The sequence below is a fragment of the Odocoileus virginianus genome, chromosome 2 (assembly GCF_023699985.2).
Source record: "Odocoileus virginianus isolate 20LAN1187 ecotype Illinois chromosome 2, Ovbor_1.2, whole genome shotgun sequence".
Lineage (NCBI taxonomy): Eukaryota > Metazoa > Chordata > Mammalia > Artiodactyla > Cervidae > Odocoileus > Odocoileus virginianus.
Genome location: NC_069675.1, coordinates 66977714 through 66999626, shown reverse-complemented (window position 1 = coordinate 66999626; position 21913 = coordinate 66977714). Strand labels below are relative to the sequence as shown.

General features: G+C 43.2%; 1 protein-coding gene across 2 annotated transcripts in view; it reads right to left on the bottom strand.

Moving 5' to 3' along the window:
* ALK (ALK receptor tyrosine kinase) overlaps positions 1–21913 on the bottom strand; it is a 724846-nt gene that overhangs the window by 186838 nt on the left and 516095 nt on the right. For both annotated transcript variants that reach the window (XM_070449831.1, XM_070449826.1), the window contains exon 5: positions 2284–2411. In XM_070449831.1, the coding sequence (XP_070305932.1) occupies positions 2284–2411 (128 nt within the window). The remainder of the gene's footprint in view (positions 1–2283; positions 2412–21913) is intronic.

The window sequence follows — 21913 nt, the reverse complement described above, 5'->3', positions numbered from 1 at the left end:
AAGTTCTCAGGAAACACTGGGATCACTCTGTTCTCTGCCTCACATGTCCACAGTGGTCCTTTCATACCTCTTGGTGGTCACAGGATTCCAAACCTGAGAAGGAGCACAGAGGACACCTGCTTCCCCATGAAGACCATCTGTTCTTGGACTTGGAGCCTCTGAAGAAAGGTAGCTGGGCCATGAGAACCTTCCTGGGTATCTTGAAAGGTCTACTTTCCCTAAGGAATCTGAGACAGATTTCTTTTCTCCCTCCTTAAGAGAGTGTCCTGCCAGAAGAAACACTTTCTGGACCATTAGAGAAAGTTAGAGAGGTTAACTCTCTTGGTTTTGTGAGGGTAGAGAAGCAGAAAAGAAACACATCCTGTAAACTGTGCAATGGATTGCAACAAACGCAAGATAAACTACAGAGGGAGAATACTATAGGTGAAAGGAAGTTGTAGGAGTAAGGAAGGAAAAATGCGCACACTGGTTGAGAACTTTCAAAGGTGCAAAGAATTTTTGCAGGAGTACTTGTGCTGGACCTAATACTTGGAGTTTTATAGCCTCTTACTCCCTTCTGATGCTGCTGAAATGAGATTAGGCCAATTCTGGGAACTCATACCTTCTTCCTGACACATTCCTGATAACTGGCTCCATTTCAACACATGACCTCTTTTAGACAGTATGTGGATGCTTGACATCTGTGAGGACTGATGATGTCCAGAGACGTTCACAAATCCCTAAGTTCGTTGAGTGTGGAAATATTTGTACAAGCTCCTGGCTTTCTCCCAAACCACATGTTTCTTGTACAGCATCTCACATCACAGGCTAGGCACCTTTTCAATTTGAACTGAAGTTCAATCTATCATGTTATGATAGATTTTTCTTTTTCTGACACATAAACAAGTTTTGATTAAAAAAAGAAAGAAAGAAAACCACTTTGTGAAAGTTCTCGCAAGGCCAGCAATGAATGAAGAGCAACAGCAAGGTAACAAACTGGGTGGTCAGTAGGGTCCCTACCTAAAGGAGTCCCTTTTGTATACAGCTTCATATTCAAAACTGGGCCTCAACATGCGACTGATGGCTATGTGTTATGAGGCTTCATGGTTGCTGATGAACATTCTAAATGGAGAGGTGAGGCCTGGGAGTGCCACAGACTCCCTTTCTGTCCATACTTCATTCCTGGGCCTCCAGACCACAGGTTCCATAGCACAGGTGAGTGAACCTCTAGGAAGAAGCAGGCATGGCAGGAGAAGAGTGGCTATGAAAGCAATTTGTTTCCTAAAGATTAGCATAATTCAAGTCCATCTTATATACCCTTTACATGTGGAAAAACAATAAAGGCTATTTATAATGATGACCCTAGGTCTTCTGAAGAATCAAGGAAAGATCAACCTCATATCTGTATCAATAAGCAGTCTTCTCCTGCATACCAATCACACTTGGAGCAATGTCTAATGAAAAATATATATAAAAAATGATCTTGAAAATAGGAATAGAATATCAAAAACTCTGTAGAGGGAAGGGAAAATAAGTTTATCAAATAACTACACAGATATAATTTACCGTGATTGAGTATTGCATTTAGCTCAGAGTTTCCTGGCAACAAAGACAAAAAGAAAAAAAAAAACTGACAAATTACTCTTCAGGAGAGAGATGTCTTCTCTTGGTAATAAACCTTGAAATAAATTCACAATGTGGAGTTATGCAAAAGGAATTCAATGACACATGCCTTAATGATTTTTACAAAATAAGCAAGAATTTTCACATATAACCATTTCCCACATTGTCCCTTAACAACAGCTTAAATCAAATAATGAAAAATACTTAATTGTAAATTTTACCTCAGGGGGGAAAAAAGTAAAGCACTTATCATTATCAAGTTAGTGGGATGGAGATACATGTGAAAAAAAAATGGCAGAATGTTGAAAATTTTTGAAACTGGGCTGAGGGTACATGGGAGTCCATTTCACTATTTTTGTAAACTTTGAAAATTTCCACAAAACAAAAACCATAGCTGAAAGCATTTGGACTCCAGGGAAGTTAAGCTAATGTGTTATCCAACAAAGACTATATTCTATTTGATATAGCTTCAAGTTAAGTAGATATAATATTATAACTCAATCTTTGAAAACTGATCAGCAGGGCTGTGAACCACTTGGCAATATTCAGAATCAGACCCAAAGCACTGGAGACACTTCTGTATCAGTGTGCACATTTCCATCTAATTATGGTGGCAGAATACTGACCTATTTAAGACAACAAGCTACCAAGGAGTGGAGGGGGAAAGCCAGATTCAGATACCTTCACTGCAGTTCTTTAGGGCAAAGAAGTCCACTGCAGATAAGCTTCGGTTTCCATTTGAGATATATTCCAGGGCCACTCGGAACGGGTTCTCTGGGCGCCCAATTCTTCCCTGCAGCACAGTCCAACTGGTTGCATTGCAAAGCAGAGGGGAAAAACACAGAAAAACAGTGATGAGAAGCAGATCTAACCTGCAGACAGGTCCCATGCCTACCCTGACCTCAGGGCCCATGTTCTCCATTCTGTATGAAGAGGTAGAACCCTAAGTGGTTCTGAGGATGGTCAGTCTGACAGCAACACACACACACACACATTTATTTCCTTCTTGTCCAACTAACTCAGAGACCCAATTCTTAAACCTACTGTGGCCACTGGTGTTTCTTTTGTCTTACATTTTAGGCAACTCCAGACCTTTGGACTATTTCATATAGGAAAAAATATGTACACCTGAGAAAATCTGCCAGCAGAGTGAAGGAATAGTCTTCAAAGCATTTATCAGTGTATTCATAATTATCTCTGGAAAGAATGTTTGGTTTTTGGAATTTTATCTGATCCTCAAGTCTCAGAGGGGTTTGCTATATAGTTGCTTAAGGAAAACTAGCAAGTGCTATTTATTGACTGCAGGAAAATTAAAGTGCATTGAAGCATGTATTTTGGGGTAAAAGCTACCTAAGATTGACGTGGACTCTGCAAAAAGGTGCAAACAGGAGAAGACAGAAGCAGGTCAAATGTGAGCTCTGCATCTGTCTATAATCAAGGATACCGACACAGCCAGAGAATAGAGAATAAGCTAAATGAACATTTTTACACCTCACTCAGGCTATTAACCTCTTGGAATAGCCTCCTGTCACTGATTGGAACATCAAATTTACTTTCCAACATTGATTCAGGTTTTTTAAAATATATAATTATTTTGACAACTTTGTGTGGAGAATGGAAATTACCTGGATTATTTCATATTTTCTTTCCTTTTAAAGAAAAAAAAATTTATTGAGGTATAATGTACAATAAATTGCACATCCCAAAGTGTACAATTTGATGAATTTTGCCATGTGGATTCACCTTAACTCATCACAATGTTTCATACCGCCTTAGCACTAGGTTGGGCTTAGGTATGGTAATACGAGTGCTAAGGAATGGAGGGAAAGATTAGCTTTTTGTTTAAAAAAATTTTAAAGCACCCTCCCAAATTTCAAGTGTAAAAATATTAAAAATTCAGAAAAGTTGGTAAAGGAAAGTAAAAGTCACCTGGAAACTCATCTAGAGACTACCATGGTAAACACCTCTGTAGCAGCATTGTAACTACAGTTTTACACAAATAAGGTCATACACACACGTGCTCCCTCAATGGTTTGTCATAAGACAATCAATATAAATTACATGATGAGGTCAAAGACTGCATTTTAACAGTTTGTGCATTGCTCCTGGTTTTTCCTCTTTATGATCATGCTGATGCTAGCCCTGTGAATTTATCTTAAGACAAATTCTTAGAACCTGGGTCAAAGCATACATGCATTTAAAACTCTGAGGATATTGTCAGTCCTCCAACACTGAATTAGAGGGCTCATTTCTCCATTTGTTTGTTAACATGGGATCCCATCAAATATTTTCCATTCATTAACTTTTGGTGAGGAAGGCATCACCTAAAGCAATCTATGGTCTTTCAGGGGGGTGTTCCTGGATGGGGATTGTGTGTCTCTGGTTCTTGCCATGTTGCTGGGCATGCAATGAGGTTTGCTGGATGAAGAAGGCAGTGCTGTTCCCTTTCTATGCTCTTCTGTAGTTAATTCTGAGCACTGGAGCCAGTGCCTCCACCATTTAATAAAATTGTATTAAGTTTCCCCACAATAGATGCTGTAAAAGGGACTATTGCTGTTGTGAAGTTTGTTCTCTGTTACTGTACCCAACAGGATTTCTATCCAAAATAAAACCAGTGCAACTGAATAAGGAAAAGGAGGGCTTTCCGTTTAAATGTGGAACTGTCAAAGAAAAAAAAAATTGAAAAGAAAATGTAAATGAGGGGTTCTTAAGGAAAAAACAGACAAAGAGAGCAGAATTTTTCTTGTTCTTCTGAAAAATAAAGGACTCTTTTTGAGGGAAGATGGTGGTGAAAAGGCATGACTATTCATATTCTTCCACAATCATAGCTCTCTGCTCTGAGGAATGATGGATTTTAATTCCAGGTACACAGTGGCCCTTGATGATGATTTCCATTTCTGTATTGGCACTAGCCCTCTGGATAAATGTGTCAAGAGTTTTAGGAATTAGTTTCTGAGTTACTGATGCAATAACTTTTGTCTGAAATTCTCTGGCTTCCCATAGTTTACTGCTGCAACTTTAATAACTTTCAGAGCAGTTGCCAAACATGATTTTATAACCAGGGAAGCTGGGACTGAAAAAGGGCAAGCTTATACCTAGGGTCAGATTTGTTTAAGAGACAGCAAAAACCCTATTGGGGGAAAAATACCACACACTCTCTTTTCTCTCTGCCTCCATTTTCTTGCTGACATCCCAATGGTCATGAAACTTGCTCCTTAGGGTCCTATTTTCCTCTTTAGCTGGTGGCCACTCTACTTGTGCTTTCAAGGGGGAAGGTGATGTTCTAACCTACAGCCTCCTAGAGACAAATGTGCAGCTATATCCACGTGCTGGGGATTTGCAGTCATCTCAGCACTGGTGCTTCGATCAATCAACATGACACTGTGGGGAGTCCATCTGGACTTCAGGAAGCCAGAAGAATGGTCTGAATGGCCTGTCACCATCCATTATCTTCCAGTTGTCTCTCTGGAGCGCTTCACTTCCAGTTCTGGCTCTGTCCACCATTTGCCTGATGACTTTGAACAAGGCACTTTACTCCAAACGCCTGAAATTTTAAATGTTTGTATTCTCAATCACAGAAAGTATCTCCAACTTTGTGTAAATTTGCTGAGAAAACAACTGACTACACATTTTTTTGCTGAGTGGCTGCATCATAATAAATCAGAGTCCACTGAAGAAGGCAGGAGGGTTGGTTTGTGAATATCAAGGTCCATTTCTGACCTGGAGGCTGGAAGTTGTATATTCAAAGGCCATCAGGTTGGGAACTGAGTCCCAGATTATGGGGTATGGTAAGTCCCAGAAACCCACTTGGGTTTTAGTTTCTTCATTAGCAAAATGTTAAGAGTTCTCCAAGGTCTCATACTGGTCTGATACCACTACTTCTCTAGCAGATCACCCAAGTCCTAATGATAAAACACTTGACCAAAACCCTGAAAGCTTCAGTGAGCCAATAATATTCTACAGAAGGTGGAAGAATGATTTGTCAAATTACCCAGACTTATTTCTCCAGAGAGACTCAGTTCCACCCCCTCAGAGAAATGAAGAGACCGGTTCAAGGTCACCCATTTGGTTACCTGAAGACCAAAGATTAAAATCAAATATATTATTGCTCCACAACTGCAAGAACAGGAGACAATGTGATCCATGAATCAGTCTGTATATTCAGTCACATTTCATATTGCTAGAATCATAAAGATAAAGAAGGATGTGTTGACTTAGCATTGCTACAGGGAATCACCAGTCTGGGTTTTGAGGATAGACAGGCCAGTTAGACAGTGAAATACCTTATCAGAAAATGCACACGAAAAAACAAAAAAGTCATAAGAAGATATGACATGGAAACAGAAACTCTAAGGTTCCTACTGCCCCATACCAGGTCAGTCTCTCCAAGTTTAAAGGAGACTGGCACTTCTGATGTGAGACAAGCTGCTGATGAGATTGAAAGGTTGGCAGATTGTCTCAAAAGGATGAAGGCAGAAAGTTATTTTAAGTCCAGAATGAAGGGGCACTTTTGGACAGAACTTGAGGGCCATGAGTGGCACCTGACAAGATGGAGAAATGTGTATTACTTCCTGCTGCATGATATTGCAATAGGCATGATGTTGATGTAGGGCTGGCTCACAAAAGTGAGCCATCAAACCTACATGCTGGTCAATGGAATACCTTTCTGAGATGGTTTTAGCTGCTTCAATATCAGGAGGCCTACATTCACTTCTCAGCTCCATGATCTACTAAGCAACCATAGGCAGATGATATAATTTCTCTCACTTCCTATTTCCTTATTTTTAAGGTGGAAGTCATAATGCTTAGCTTTCTAGATTGCTGTGAGGATTTCTGAGAAAGATGTACACAAGAAACGTCCTTATCAGGGGCTCCATAAATGGGAACTATTCTTACAGAAGACCAGAGCTCTTTTTCATAGAATGGCACTGGTCCATGAAACTATCTGCATCTCAATTCATTTATAAGATTCAAGTGGGAGAGTAAAGTAGGTAAAAGAAGTTAAGAAAGGCATTAGCAATTTATGAATAGCAGCCACCTTCTGTTGAAATGAGGAAAAATTTTTAGTTAAAAGAAATTATATTGGAAAAAAAAGAAACTATGTTGAAACAACCCTATAACAAAATACGTTAGGATTGGACTATGATAGCAGATCAATATTTTGCCCAGAGCTCTCTAAAGGCCCCATCTCACTTTGGAGTAAAACCCTCTATTTAGCTTCACATCTTTCTGTAGCGTGTGAAAAGATGCCTTATGTCTAGATGTTGGTTAGGATTTGTTGAATTGAATTCCACTTCTCGGGTATTTTTTGGTGCATTATTGAACACTAGATAACATATTAAATGCTCTGAGGATCCTTAGAGTTGAAAATGTAGCTTTGTACTTGAGGAACTTACAGGCTGGTAAGGAAGAGTAAAAGTATGAGCTGAACTTTACAGTGAACAGCAGTATAGAGGAGCTGCATTAGCAGCATGGGCACTATGTGCTGTTGAATCATAGAGAGCAAAGTGATGTCTTAAATCCAGTGATCAGGAGAGGTATAACTTGAGGATGGGTTGTGAAGAAGAGGCAGGAATCGGGAAGAGGGTGATGTAGAAAGAGAGGCTAGCATGAGCACATGAGCAGAGCCCATACAGACTGTGTATACAGAAAACAGGTGGTTCTGTCTGGTGGGAGTCAATGTTTTTCACTAATTTCTATACAAAGGAGGTCCTCTGTGTCTTGCCACACTCCCCAACTCTCCCCAACCTCAATCTCCTTATAGCCAGGTTGGTGGATCATTCATCATTGTGTCTTCCGGGCCTGATACATTTTAGACACTTAACAAGTATTTGTTGAATAAGAGAACAAATGTACTAACAGATTTCTGTTAAATGAGAAGATTCTGACATTCTTGGCCAAAATTTATATTGCAGTTTGCACTGTTTGCTGAACCCAGGGTAGGCAAGACATGAGCTAAGAGGCTGGAAGGAAACTCAAGGAGCCACAGGAACTGCAGAAACATTTATTTTCTCCTGACTGGCATGGCAGCCATAACACAGCCTCTCTCCTGGTCGACACAGCAGCCATAGCAGCAGCCATAACATAACCGTAACAGAGCCATAGCATAACCTCATATAACACACCCATGATGTTGCTCCAGGGAAGCCCTGATGCAGCAGCAGCCAGGGCTTTCATGGTGAAGCTCACACAGGTGTACTGCACAAAGTAGCCTGTGACCAAGCAAGTATCTTGTGACACACACGCACAGTGCTATAAGTGATCTCACCTGTTACACATCATTATTTACAAAACATGGGGCAAGAGTGAGAGGCTGTGGGGCAAGAAAGCCTGACCATGCCATCTCGGCTAATTTGCTCTTTCCCTATAGTAGTGAAGTTGAGTTAATCTGAAAGTACAAGTCAATTCATTATTGTTAGCTCTCATCCATTCAAGTGGTAATGATACCTTCCCTTTGGAGGAACCTAAAGATTGGGAGATTTGGGGGGTTGAAGGAAGTTTGGGATTTTTTCACTGTTTAGTTCTTGGCTTCCCCTTTGCCCACACATAGGCCCCATCTTTAAAGAGGCAGGGTCATGGAAAACCAACAAACTAGCTTTTGTTCAAGGACCTAGAACCCAAAGAAGGCATCAGAGTTACAGTAACTGAGACATGGAGGGGACCTGAGTGCTTAACTAGGAGAGGTCCCACCTCATGCATGAACACCCTCTAGAACCCAGGTCAGCCTTGAACCTTGTTAATGAATATTAACAAGGGCAACAATTCTAGTGATATTAATAACTGCACTAATAATGTGATCAGCAACAACAGTTAACATTTATTGAGGGCCTACTCTGTGCTCTGCTTCTAGTTGAGTTTTAAAGCTAGTGTCATGTGACTCCATGGTTCTTTATTAACACCTTCCTAAATTGTCCTTTTAAGCTTCTTGAAGTTAGAAACCATGTCTTCCTGGGCCTTTGTTTCAACTTCTGGCCCTGATGAATACAGCTGAGGATTCGAAGCTAAAAGATATGGTCATCCCACATTCTGTAGTGGCTACAAGTGCCAACCCATTCAGGTGGTGACTACCCCCTTGCCAGGATAGCTAAATTCATGGATTAATTGAGGATGATGGAAACCACACAAATTAAACAACCAGCAACATCCTTTTCACATGGAGCTTAGTCACATGATTATTATTATTACTGAGCATAAGACTGTCAAAGCTCAGGCCACACAGCTGACATTCCTTCACATATCCCCTTGCTAAGACTCTCTTTTGACAAGTGTCAGGATGTGGGTGTGAAGGTGTGAAGGTTCATTAGAAATAAGGGATTGAGCCTGTGGCAGCTCATCGAGATCGATAAAAAAAAGTCAATTGCTTTTCTCTCCCTAATCTTATCCTAAAGGAAAGAAGCACACATAACTTCCAAGGTTTTTTAAAAATAGACTTTGTAGTAATTCTACAGCAAATATAAACCATTCAGCACTATTTTTTATTGTTTCCATTAAATCAGCCTGCATTTAAAGCATTTTTATGGGAGATAGCAGGGGAGAAAATGCCAGATCAATGTAAATTTTACTGTAAAGTCCTTTGTTGCTAGTTAATTTTCTGTAATAATAATTACAGTTTGTATGTGTTGTGGGGTCTATTACCCAAGTAGCCCTGGCTTTGTTATTCCTTGCCCTTCAAGATTTCCCAGAAGTTAGATGCATGTGCCCTGGAGAGGATTGGATCTGGATGGAGACTAGGTTTCCAGTTGATTCAGGATGTGGTTCCCACCAGCCCGTGGTGGAAAGAGATGCCCTGAGGCTGAGGGTGGCTTCTGGCTCTTCTGGAGGGAACTGTGGGAGCAGTGAGGTGCTGAGACAGGGATGGGCTCACTGGGGCCACAGTGGACTTGGTAGAGACCTTAGCACTGATGGTCAGAAAGCAGTTTTGGTTTCTATCAGAGATGCTGTGTGGGTGACAGGGATCTGGAAGGCAGCCCAGCTTTCCCTAGGCGGGGGCTAGGAAAATGTTCCCAAGCTGCCTTTCCCCTAATTCTTCTGTCATGCTCTTGAGCAAAGAAAAAAGTTTTTGGCTCTTCTTCCTGGCCTCTCTTCAGCTTCTAATTTTATCTCCTTCCCTCTCTCCCTCCCTCCTTTCCTTCCTTCATTCCTTTCTCATTTACTCCCTCCCTCCCCTTTTTCTTTCCTTCCTTCAGGAGAAGTATATTGATTAAGAGCACAAACCTTGGAGGCAGACTTCCCATTTAATAATCTCAACTCTACCTCTTACTGACTGTGACTTCTGGCCAGCTACCTACCTAATCTCTCTGTGCCCAAGTTCCATCATTAAGAAGCAGGGAGAGTAAAAGACCCTATAAGAGGTGTGGTGAAGACCATGTGGATTCAGACTTGCATAGTATTTAGCTGACACTCAGGAAGCATTAGCTAATACTGTTACTATTAGGTTAGAGTTTCTTCTCTCTCTTACACCCGCTATGGCAGATGACCCTACAAGGAAGGACTTTACAAGAGGGTAAAGCAGGAAATTGACTGCGTATGATGGGATTTCAGGGATTAGGGGGGAGCCTCCCACTCCAGAACACCAAAACTTTGGGGATTCTTTCCAGTCTCCCATGCAGAGCTGATGCACAAATGCAAATACCCCAAGGAACATTGTGCCAGGCCCTTGATATACATCTCATTTATTTGTATGTGTGTGTGTGTTCATTTATATTGTTTCATTCCAGAAAGGATTTAAGACAGCTATTTTACTTTATTTCATTTAATTTTCACAATAAATGCATGAGACAGATATGATCATCTCCATTTTATAAGAGAGAAAATTGAGGCTCAGAGAGCTTATAAACTTGCCCATGTAGTAAATGGTAAAAGGTGATATGAACCCAAGACGATTTATCTTCAAAACTGTTGTACTTCCTACTATATCGCACATGGGTATAAATTAATGTTAAATGTAAATAACTTGTTTATTAACAGAATTTTTTAGTGGGTCAGAAGTGGCTAGTATTTGAAGAACAGCAGTGCTCAGAAAAGGCTGTATCCAAGAAGTATTTGGCTTCTTCCAGTGCTGTCCCAGGCTATCTTATTCCTTTTCCCCTCAAGCTCCACATTGTCACAACCATGTGGGAATACATGGGACTGTGGCAGGCAAACATCCAGCCAATTCCCTGGAGGAGAGCTTTTCTTCATTCTACACCAGGCCATGCACAAAGAGGAGACTGAGAGCAGACCTCTGCAGACATCGCCCCTAGATCAGTGGATGTGAGGTGGAGACTATTAGACTGAGGATAGCCACATTTGTAAGAAAAAATGTTAGCTGAAGAAATGTTCTTAAATGACCTCCCTGTGACCAATCTGCTTACTGGATTAGCCTAATCTCTACATTTTCTTTTCAAAGGCACACCCTGTGCCCTGAGTGTTCAAGGTCACTGAATGTTCAAGGTTACACTCTCATACCTTCCACTCCTATCACTTGAGTTAGTTTACTTATTCCCAACTCTGTTTATGCCAACTGTGCTCACTAAGTTGATGCAACATAAGCAAGAAAAATTGGAATTATTTTTTGAAGACTATTAGAGGTAAATCATTACAAATAATTCTTGTTTAACTAGATGTGAATAGGGCAACAGAAAAGATTAAGAAAAAGACCTTAAAAAATCCTGAAAATCCGCAGAGTGGTTCACAAGGACTTGAAAATTATTTTCATTTTAGAAAAACTGAAACTGAAAATTGTGGATGTGGTGTCAGGAATGCGATTTATACAGAAAGACACTGTAGAATGCCCAAGCAACAGGCCAACACTGGAAGCAAAAGCCTGGGCCCTACAGCAAGAACCTGGTGGATTAGCATGTGTTTATAAACTGCTGGCTAAAATGTATAAGGATGTAAGTTGATTCTCAAGCAACTATTGGTCTCAAGCTTATTGTCTAAGAACATTTCTTTTAGCTCTAGTATGTATTGAAAAATGGGCTTCCCAGTTGGCGCTAATGGTAAAGAACTCACCTGCCAAGGCAGGAGACTTAAGGGATGCAAGTTCGATTTCTGGGTTAGGAAGATCCCTTGGAGAAGGGTATAACAACCTACTCCAGTATTCTTGCTAGGAGAATCCCACGACAGAGGAGACACGGACAGAGGAGGCTGACAGTCCATGGGGGTCGCACAGAGTTGGACACAACTGAAGTGACTTGGCACGCAAGCACGTATTTAAAAATACATAGAGGATTCACTAGAGCTTTTCTTCTTTTAAAGGAGGGAACACTGATTATATAAGCAAAAAATCAAATGAGAGAAAACTTCAAATCAGAAGGAGTAAGCTTTAGGATCTTGATACTCCCCTTTCCATTTCTATGAATATTGGATTGGGTCTTATGTAAGTCACTACCTCCTTCAGCATCTGATGAACTTCCCTTATCAGGGGACTGTGTGGAGGGACCTGGCTGGATGCTGAGCAGGGGAAGTGAAAAGAGAGTTTGGTTGGTGTCAGATTTTCAGAAATAACTTAAAATTACAGAAGGAAGTATAAGAGGGGATCCCAACGGGGTTCCCCATCCTACAGATTTACCAGACAGTCTCTCTGGCAGGCTGGGTGGTGGATTTTCTCTGAGTAGAGGCCTAGGTGATTGTTCTGTCTTTGGAACTTTTTCTGTAAGGAGATTTGGGTACATCATCCACCAGCAGCCAGTGGGAATCTCGAATCTGTTTTCCTAACTTCCTCTCTGTCCAATAACTTTTTAGCACCATCTGTTCTTTGTAAAACACAGTCCTTTGTCTCAAGCCAACTCAATGCAATTCTTTTGGTTTTTTTTTTTTTTTTAATACATCCTCCCCAGAGCCAGACGAAGAAATATAAAGACAACACGGAAACCTGAAATGTGGCCATTTTCTGGAGGATTCCTCCTCCAGCCCAATCTGCCCCAGCTTGAGTCCTGAGTGGGATTGGGGGCGGGCTTTCATCCTGTGTCCCACTTCGAGGCCCAGGGTTTCCCAGGCCTGGAAGCTATCCTCCTCGCCTGGGCTCAAATGAGAGCCAGGCTCCCATCCTGCTCCCCAGAGAGCCAGCGTAAATGCCATTTAATGTGTTACCGTATTGATTGGTTCAATACGAACTCAAGCCTCTGTGCCAAGCAAAATGCTGACGCCCAAGCCCAGAGGCTCCATTTCAGTCATAAATTTCTGGCCAAGCCAGGCCTCTGTGCTGAAACCTTATATGGTAGGGTAGACCTGGCCATAAAACTGTGGCCCTGTAAGCAAATTCTGAAGCTGGGACAGCGGTCAGCTGGAAAAGGATGGAGGGGCCTGGCCAGGTGAGGTCAGGACAGCCCACAGATTTGTCCCTATTAAAGATGATGCCCCATTTCACACTCTGCTCCTGTGCTGCCCTCTTCAAAGTGGCCATCCAGGGGCGTGGAGGCAATTGCCAGAGGCATTGATCAATCGTGTCCTGGGCCCCGTGGCAGAGAGGCTAAGTGGCCCTGCTGCAGTCCCTGTACTGTATCGTGGCAAGCATAGTAGATGATGACGCTATTGTGGGGTTGGAAGATATAAATATGGCATGAGTCTTGGAAATCCCCATGTCTAATCCTCTCATAGGGCAGAGAAGGACTGCGGCCTGAACTATTCACCTCTACTCTGCGGACAGAGGAGGGGTCTATTCTATACCTTGTGTCTGAAACAATTTCTTTAAACTCAAACATGACCATGCTCTCCATCAGCCTCAAGACCCACCTCTGGTTCCCTGCAAATGGCAGGGCTCTTTCCTGTCCCTGTGCATACACTCAGGGCGTTCCCTGCACCCAGAATTCCTTCTATAAGTTTTCTCTATTGGGCTGTTTTTCATTGACTAAGGAATCCAACTCCCAGGTTGCACCAGGTGACTAGTATAGGGGAGCAAGGGTAAGGCTGTGCCTGACTCTGCCTGGGGCATTTTAAGAAAAGTTTCTTGGAGGAAGTGACATCTGTTATTTTTGCATGATCTATTCTGGTCCTAGAAGGAATGGTCAGAAAGGGGGTGTTTTGTGTTGAATTGCATACCTCCAAAAAGCTGTGCTGAAGTCCTAGCCTTCAGCGCCTCAGAATGTGACCTCACTTGGAAGTAGAGTCGTCAGAAAGGCAATCAACTTAAAATGAGATCATGAAGGTGGGCCCTAACCTGACATGACAATGTTGCTATAATTAAGGGAACTTTGGACACTAAGACAGACATGGCAGACTGCCACATGAAGAAGAAGATAGAGGTTTGAGATGATGCGTCTACAAGCCAAGGAATTCTAAAGATGGCCAGCAAATCACCAGGAATTAGGAAAGAGGTGTAGGACAGATTCTCCTTCACAGCCCTCAGAAGGTGCCAACCCTGGTAATGACTCCCTGAGCTTAGACTCGCAGAACTGTGAGACAAAAAAGGTTTGTTGCTTAAGCCTTCTAGTTTATTATAGTTTGTACTTTCTTGTGGCAGTCCTAGCAAACTAATATAGGTGGATAGTTCAAAATGATCTCCACTAGAATGTAAGTTGGTGTAGCCACTATGGAAAACAATATGGTGGTTCCTCAGATAACTAAAAATAGAATTACCATATGATCCAGGAATCCCACTCCTGTGTACTTATCCAGACAAAACTCTAATCCAAAAAGATACATGGATCTCTACATTCACAGCAGCACTATTGACCATAGCTAAGACATGAAAACAATCTAAATGTCCATCAACAAGGGAATGGATAAAGAAAAGGTGGTGTGTATAGATATACATATATATGTATATATACACCTACACACACACACACATATATATGTATACACACACACACATATATTTATATGAATACTACTCAGCCATAAAAAAAGAATGAAACAATGCCATCTGTAGCAAGATAGATGCAACTAGAGATTATCATACTAAGTGAAGTAAGCCAGAAAGAGAAAGACAAATACCATACAACATCACTTAAATATGAAATCTAAAATATGGCACAAATGAACCTATCTACGAAACAGAAACAGACTCACAGACATATAGAACAGACTTGTGATTGCCAATCGGAAGGCAGAGGGATGGAGTGAGAGGCTGGGGTTAGCAGATGTAACCTATTACATATGAACGCATAAACAACAAAGTCCTACTGTATAGGACGGCGAACTGTATGTGGTATCCTATGATAAGTCATAATGGAAAAGAAAAAAATATCATCCCCACTAAGTGGTGAAACAAACTTTAAAATATTTTTACCAACTGTGGATGATAAATGGCATCATCTTTCCATGTGACAACCCCCACCATGGACAGGAGCCCACAGACTGAGAAAAACAACTAATTTCTCTCAAAGGAGTCCAGTTTTCCTTGGGGCCAGAAAGAACACCAGACATTTTCCTACACATTTACCTCTGCTTCCCAGATGAACAATATCACCTTCACCTTCGGGGAGGCTCCACTTCACAATGATACTACGAAGTGCTTGCTAATAACCCAGGAATCATGGGCCTATTAGATCCGCCTGGGTAATGCTCATACTTTTAAGCCATGCTTGAGGAAACTAATGGAATTTGAACTTCAGGATTCTACTGTGTCAGCCATGTGGGAGCTTTCCAGAACGTAGCAGACAGAACCGCTTGAGAGGCTGAGACTGTGCTAATGGTATGTTCACCTGGGAGCCAATTTCTGGGCTGAAATTTCCACCACCAATTTTCACATGACATTAAAGGGTCAGCTCGAAAGAATGACCTGGAACTCTGAAGGGATGCTGAGCCTGCACTAGAAGTAGAGTACATGGGAAGCAGAGCCAGAAAAATCTGGGCTAGGGATGGGGTGGGCAGGAATCCCCAGGCGTGGGGCCAGGCTTTCCTCCCCTCTCCCAGTTCATCTCAGACTTTGAATATTTATAATAAGAAAGCCCTGAACACTCAGAATCTTTTGCCACTGGCCCTGGCCCTATATACTAGAAGCTGCAATTTTCTGGAAAGGGCGGGTTCCCCCTTTCCCCTTCAATGATCTGTTTAATCAATAAGGGCTTGGGAAACAGTCACCTCTAAGACAGGAATAGCCCATCTTCCTTACCTGCCTCTCAAGAGATGTATATAAAGTATCTTAGAAAAGGCTGCCTGGATACCCAGTGTATTATAAACATCACCATAGTCGCTAGTAAGCCTGCAGTGCAGTTTTGTTAAAACCAAAGCAAGCAGAGACCTCCAAAGAGTCAATAAAAACTGGCTTCTGGGGATGAGGCTGTAAGACCCATCTATTTGCTAAGCCTTGTACCAACAGATCATCAAAGCTGGAGCCTATTCAAGTGTTTAGCATGCTTCTTGTGGAGCTCAGAAGGAGAGCTGAGCCCTTTTCTCCTCCCAGTTTAAGGCATCCTCAAAGGATGGAGGACTGCAGGAGCAGACAGCGACAAAGGTTGGGAAGACAAAGTTTAGCACAGGATCTCCTGGCTCGTGTGAATGCCGTGGATAATTCCAAAGCTCTGCCAACACCTTGCAGGAGGTTCAGAGACATCATTCGAAACAGCCTTGAGCCTTTGGTTCAAAGGGCTGCTGGCCTCTGCACTGAGCAGGTGGTGGTCACTCATCTCTGGATCTTCATGCTCACAGAGCAGGGGCTGGATCGCAGGTACTGCTCTTGCGGGATCCTGAAGGATGTGGAAGGGATCTGTGGTCTGCTAGCCTCTCTGGCTTTGGACACCTGCCAGTGGTGTCATCCAGCAATGATGGTAATAATTGTTACATAGCTATTAGATTATTATAATTGTTATAATGCATATCACTCCCTGGACCTGAAGGAACCCTTCACAGACATCTAATTTAATCCCTTAGGGGTTGTGAGAGGTAGGAGTTGGTAGCCCATTGTACAGATAAGGAAACTGAGATTCCAGCAGGTGAATTATCTTCTTCTCGATTTAGTAAGCAATGTTTAACCAGTTGATATTCAAACTCAGGTCTGTCAAACTTCAAGTCAATGGCTGTCTCTCTATGCCTTGGCTTCCCACAGAAGCAGGGTGCAGTCAGGGCTACTGTAGGAAATAGGGGAGGCTGGCCTCAGGCACTGAGAGATCCCACAGCTTCAGAGCTGAGATGGTTGAGATAGTTTCTTGAGGGTCCCTTGTGCGCAGAGCACAGAAATCACTGTGATTATCAGGAGATTTAAGGGTGAGATGGTCTCAGGGTGAAGATGGACCCCACAGTCCAGAACCCTCAGGTTCACAGGGTGAGTGCCTCTTGGGACAGCCATGGGACTGCTGCCTCAGCACACTGGCTCCCACCTGAGGGGCTCCGTGTTTCCACACAGCCTCTCATCTGATTCTTACAGCACCCCACCCCTACTCTGCCTCGCCTAACCTGCACATAGGTGCTCTTATCCTCTGTCCCACAGCCAGGTAGACTGCAATAAAGGGTTACAGGGCTTGCTTGGAGGAAATACCGGAGCTTGGTCTCATGATTCGCAGGCTGGTGCTCTCTTCTCCATCCCCTGAAGACTCCAGAAACAGAAAGGGCCTCAGCATGTGGGGACTGGCTGTCATGATGTCTGCTTGGCATTAGTACGTGTGGAGCCTCACTGATTAAGGTCTCCTGTTTCTAGAGCCATCCCTTGGCAGGGGCATGAGAGGCATGGGTGTGGGGAGGTGGGGGGAGGTGGGAAAAATCTCAGTTGGGAGCCTCCTCTATCCCTGCATTTTCATTTGGGAGAAAATGAACATCAGTTCTTTTAGGACGGGAATAATACACAACTCTTCCCATTTTGCAGGTGAGAAAATTGAGGCATGAAAAGCTGAAGGAAATGGTACCTAGCCTTTTAGACAGAAGATCACAAACGCTAGAATCCTAGGGCCAGTATCTGACACCTAGTCCTTGTAGCCTCTTACTGAACTGAGTGAAGGTAACTGGGACCCTTTGGTCCTCACCTCTGATTTGGCTCTATGTATGCTTGTGGTTTGTGGGAAGCTGCCTGGGGTGGACCAGGGGCTAAAGTCCCATGTTGAATTCAATCATATGTCACTGTATCCTTAGTGTCAAGTACATCATCTAGTTTAAAAAGATCTTATTACTTCTTTCCTCTTTTATAAAAGTCTTTTGAGCATTTACGGATACTCCTTTCAATCTAATACCAAATATTAGTAAAATTTAATATCTTATTTTTAAATGAGTAACATATGTAAGTTGCTATGTTAATAGTACCCTCAATGAATCATTTTGCCCATGAGATGACTGCACTCTGTTTGGAGATGCACCTTACCCCATTGCCTTGTTAGGTCACACTCAAGTGATGAAGGCTCTTGGCGCTTTGGTCCAGATCACTAACTGCCTTCTCACAGGTTGTGCCTGCCAGTGCAGGCAATCCCTGTGTAGCCTGTGAAGGGCTGCTGATGGAGGGCCTGGGGTACCTCTTCACCAGGTCTGGGAGTCTCATTCCCTCTTGGCTGCCTCTATGCAGGTCAGGAACTGGAGCATCAGTGTTCGAGGCCCTGAGTCCTGGGCTTTCTTTTTGCTTCCCAAGCCTCTAATGAACTCCCCTTTCCCTAGTCTGAACTCTGTCTCCCACCCAGCCCGCTGTCAAACAGGAGCAGATGTTTTTGGCCCACAATTAAACCTTCTTTCAGCAGCTGGTGGCATCGAGCTCTGGACACCAAGCTGGGCATTTCTCCCATACAAATATTGCTGTTACCAGATACGGAGCACTACTGACAGCTCAGAGGTGGCTCCCTTAGCGGCCCCCGCCCCAGGCATTCTGTCCTAGCCCCTTCACTACGCCCTGGGCCAGCTGGGTGTTTGGGAAGAGGGTAAGAGCCTGCTGCCACTGCAGCTCTTCTCTCCTCTCTGTGACATGGCTGCCCTTCACAGGTGGTTGCTCCTCCTGTACCCTCATTCTGTCCTTGGTGGTGGGGGTTCCTTTCCAATCCTGCACACCCTCTCAGATAGCATCTACTTGTACTTTTCCCCAAACATCATCGGGCTCTCTAAGGCTCAGTTGAAGGATTGCTCCCCTCTCTGACCCTCCTTCCAATCATATTCCCTTAAGTGATTTCCCATGGAAAAATTCCCAATATCATTTGCCTGTTTATAGAATTGTACAGCCTTTACAACAAGCATCGTGGAACATGTACATCCTAATGCATTCATTTCTTGCCTCCTATTCTCACTTCCTTGGTGGCTCAGATGGTAAAGAATCCACCTGCAATCTGGGAGACTCAAGTTCTATCCCTGGATTGGGAAGATCCCCTGGAGAAGGGAATGGCAACCCACTCAAGTATTCTTGCCTGGAGAATTTCATGGACAGAGGAGACTTGTGGGCTACAGTCCATAGGGTCGCAAAGAGTTGGACACGACAGAGTGACTAACACACACACATATTGGAGAATGGTGGAGGAGGGATATCTGGGGGCACAGTCACTAAATTCATGACTACCTGTCCAGGGAGATTCCTAAGAACCTTCCCAGGTTGCTGGTGGGACTGCTAGTTAGACACGGTATCTTCAAACTGGACCCAGGGCTAAAGCCTCACATGCAGGATTCCAAAAGGAGGTGACACAGGCTGGGTATTCAGATTGGCCCAATCCTGGGGACCACTGTGTGGATATAACTGAAGTCTTTTAACAGAGGTGTCTAAGAGAGTGATTAAAAGGAAATTGCAATTATCGAGCCCAGAGGTAACATTTCAGAACTGGCCCATAAATCCTGATTTGACATGAAATTTAAAACTCCCCGATGGTCTCCAATGCCATATTAAAAGGGCTTTAATACTAAGAAGTAGAAATAATGAATGATAATCAGGTGTTGTTTCTGGGAATAGGGGCAGCTCTGAGGGCTAGCCTGGCAGAGAACCACGGGTTTGCATTTGGTTGTGTTTTATACCCCTCACTTCACAAGGGAGCAGTGTGGGAAGGAGGGCAGGCTTGGCGGAGGGGCGTTGAGTGACAGCCCGGCAGAGCCACTCGCCAGTGCACTGCAGCTCCAGCTCTGCTGAGAGCCAGGGCCCTTGTCTGCTATGCAGCTGTTCTGCGCCAGCCGGGAGCAGCTGCTGAATGAGGGCTGGGGCCGGGAGCTGACCTGGACAAGCAGCATGGCTCCGAGGAAGAGCACTAACTAGCTTGAGTCCAGGGATCCTGGCTTGAGATCTAGCTTTTGCACTGGCTGGGTGGTCGGCCAAGTCACCCCACCTTTCTGCTCAAGGTTCCTTTATTTCACTGACTTCCTCACAGAATAGCCGAAGGACTACATGGTGGAATGAATAGGAGAGAGCTTTGAAAATATATGTTATGATTGATTTCTATTGTTTTGATATTTGCTACTCGCCTCGATGTGGTCGATCCCTGGATACTAGGATGCACTGGTTTGGCTGACGCAGACAATGCTGGTCAACCCTCTCTGGGCTTTGGTTCTACACTCACTGCGGCCCCTTAGGGTGTTGTCTTCTCAGGCAGCTGCAGGAGACCATAGCTGTATGTCAACTTTAATCAATCGGAATCTCTCTCCACTCCTACCCCTCTCTAATCCCCTTCCCGAAAACTGTTTCCAAGCCAGACGACTCAAAGCAGCAGACTGTTTTGAATCTAAGTGCAGGACCATCATGTTTCCTGCAGCAACTGATTTGGTTTCCAAAATTTAGAATCTGTAGTACTAGTCCTCCAACCAAGCTTGATGTCATCAGTAGGCCAGCCCCCACCCCTACCCCCACCCCCACCCCCACCCCATCCATGAAATGAGGTAAAGATCATGTAGCTTCTAGAATGTCACAGGTCTGAACAAATGTTGATTCCTTCTCTGTCACCATTTCAGTCATGCATTAAAACCATGGTAGAGTCAGAGGTCAAGGCAAAGCCCTTTCTCAGTTCTCTTAGAGACACCTTTCAGATGGACAGGGCTCACTCACTATGCCTCTTTGGATATAAGTGTTCAATTTGTTACAGACTCATCAACCAGAATATTAAGGGAAACCCTGTCAAGTGGGGTGCTTAAATCAAGATACTCTGTCACATCCCCTTATCCTCCTAATCTCACACCCCTTCTGAAGAAGGTGTTTTCTAGGACTTGCTTTACATGAGGCTGTGTTGACTCTTAGAATCACCACCTTCTTTTCTAAACGTTCCAAACCACTTCAGCAATTTATTTAGAATTTAACTGACATTAATATTTTCAAATTCAAAAAATTTTCTGATTGACCCCATGTAAATAGAATGCTAAAAATATAGTATTGAGACCCTTGCATTTAAACCTAAAAATAAAATTATCTTTGAAAGGAAATCTAGTCAGATTAGCCTAGTTTCATCTCAGATAGAGAGCATGTAACTATTTACTCCAATGGGACACTTTGTAATTTATACTATACTGTACTTAGTCGCTCAGTCTTGTCTGACTCTGAGACTCTCATGGACTGTAGCCCACCAGGCTCCTCTGTCCTTGGGGATTCTCCAGGCAAGAATACTGGAGTGGGTTGCCATGCCCTCCTGCAGGGGATCTTCCCAACCCAGGGATGGAACCCAGGTCTCCCTCATTGCAGGCGGATTCTTTATCATCTGAACCACCAGGGAAGCCCAGTTTTTACTGAGTAGATAAAAAAATCTGACTTTGAAAAACAACTAACATGGTCACCCAACGTATGGAGATCCTGTTACATACATAAACCTGTAGCAAGTGTTCTAGCAGTAGGGCAAAGGGGGAATAACACAGGAATCCTACCCTCAGGGAACTTTTCAGTTGAAGGCTAAAGAAGCAGCATGGAACAAGAGATAGATAAGCCCAAGGCACGTACAATCAATTTCACCGAATTCAGTAAACACTTACTGAGCATATTACGTACCGGGCATGTGTAGGCACTGGATAGAGATGAGACATAAGTTCTGCCCTAAAGGGATTTATATTCCAGAATTCACACATCGAGACTGCTTAAGAAAATTCAAAGTTAAGGAGAGACTAGCTCAGCATGGGACAAGATTAAGAGGTTTGAAGGAAATAGAGGCCGGGGATAGGCACTCCAAGTGGGCATCATGACACAAGGAAAGACAGCACAGAGGTCCTTCAGTTTCCACCACCTGACTGCTCCCGCTCAAAGTGCAAATCCTGAGACCGAGACCATGGTAAAGCATTGAGAGAAAAGTGTAATTCAAGTTGAACAAGAAATAGATAATGTGACAGGTCAGGGGAATCCATTTCAAAATAAGACTTGCTTTTTGACAGCGTCCCTTTAATGATGGGTCTCTGGGGATCTTTCCTCATTCAGCATCTGCCACCCTACACAATAATTAGCCAGCGACGCATTTTCTTTGTTGTTCATTAAAGATTAATGAGAGGCAGAGCTTCAGCCCTGGTTAGATGGAGAAACCCTGAAGGGTTCATT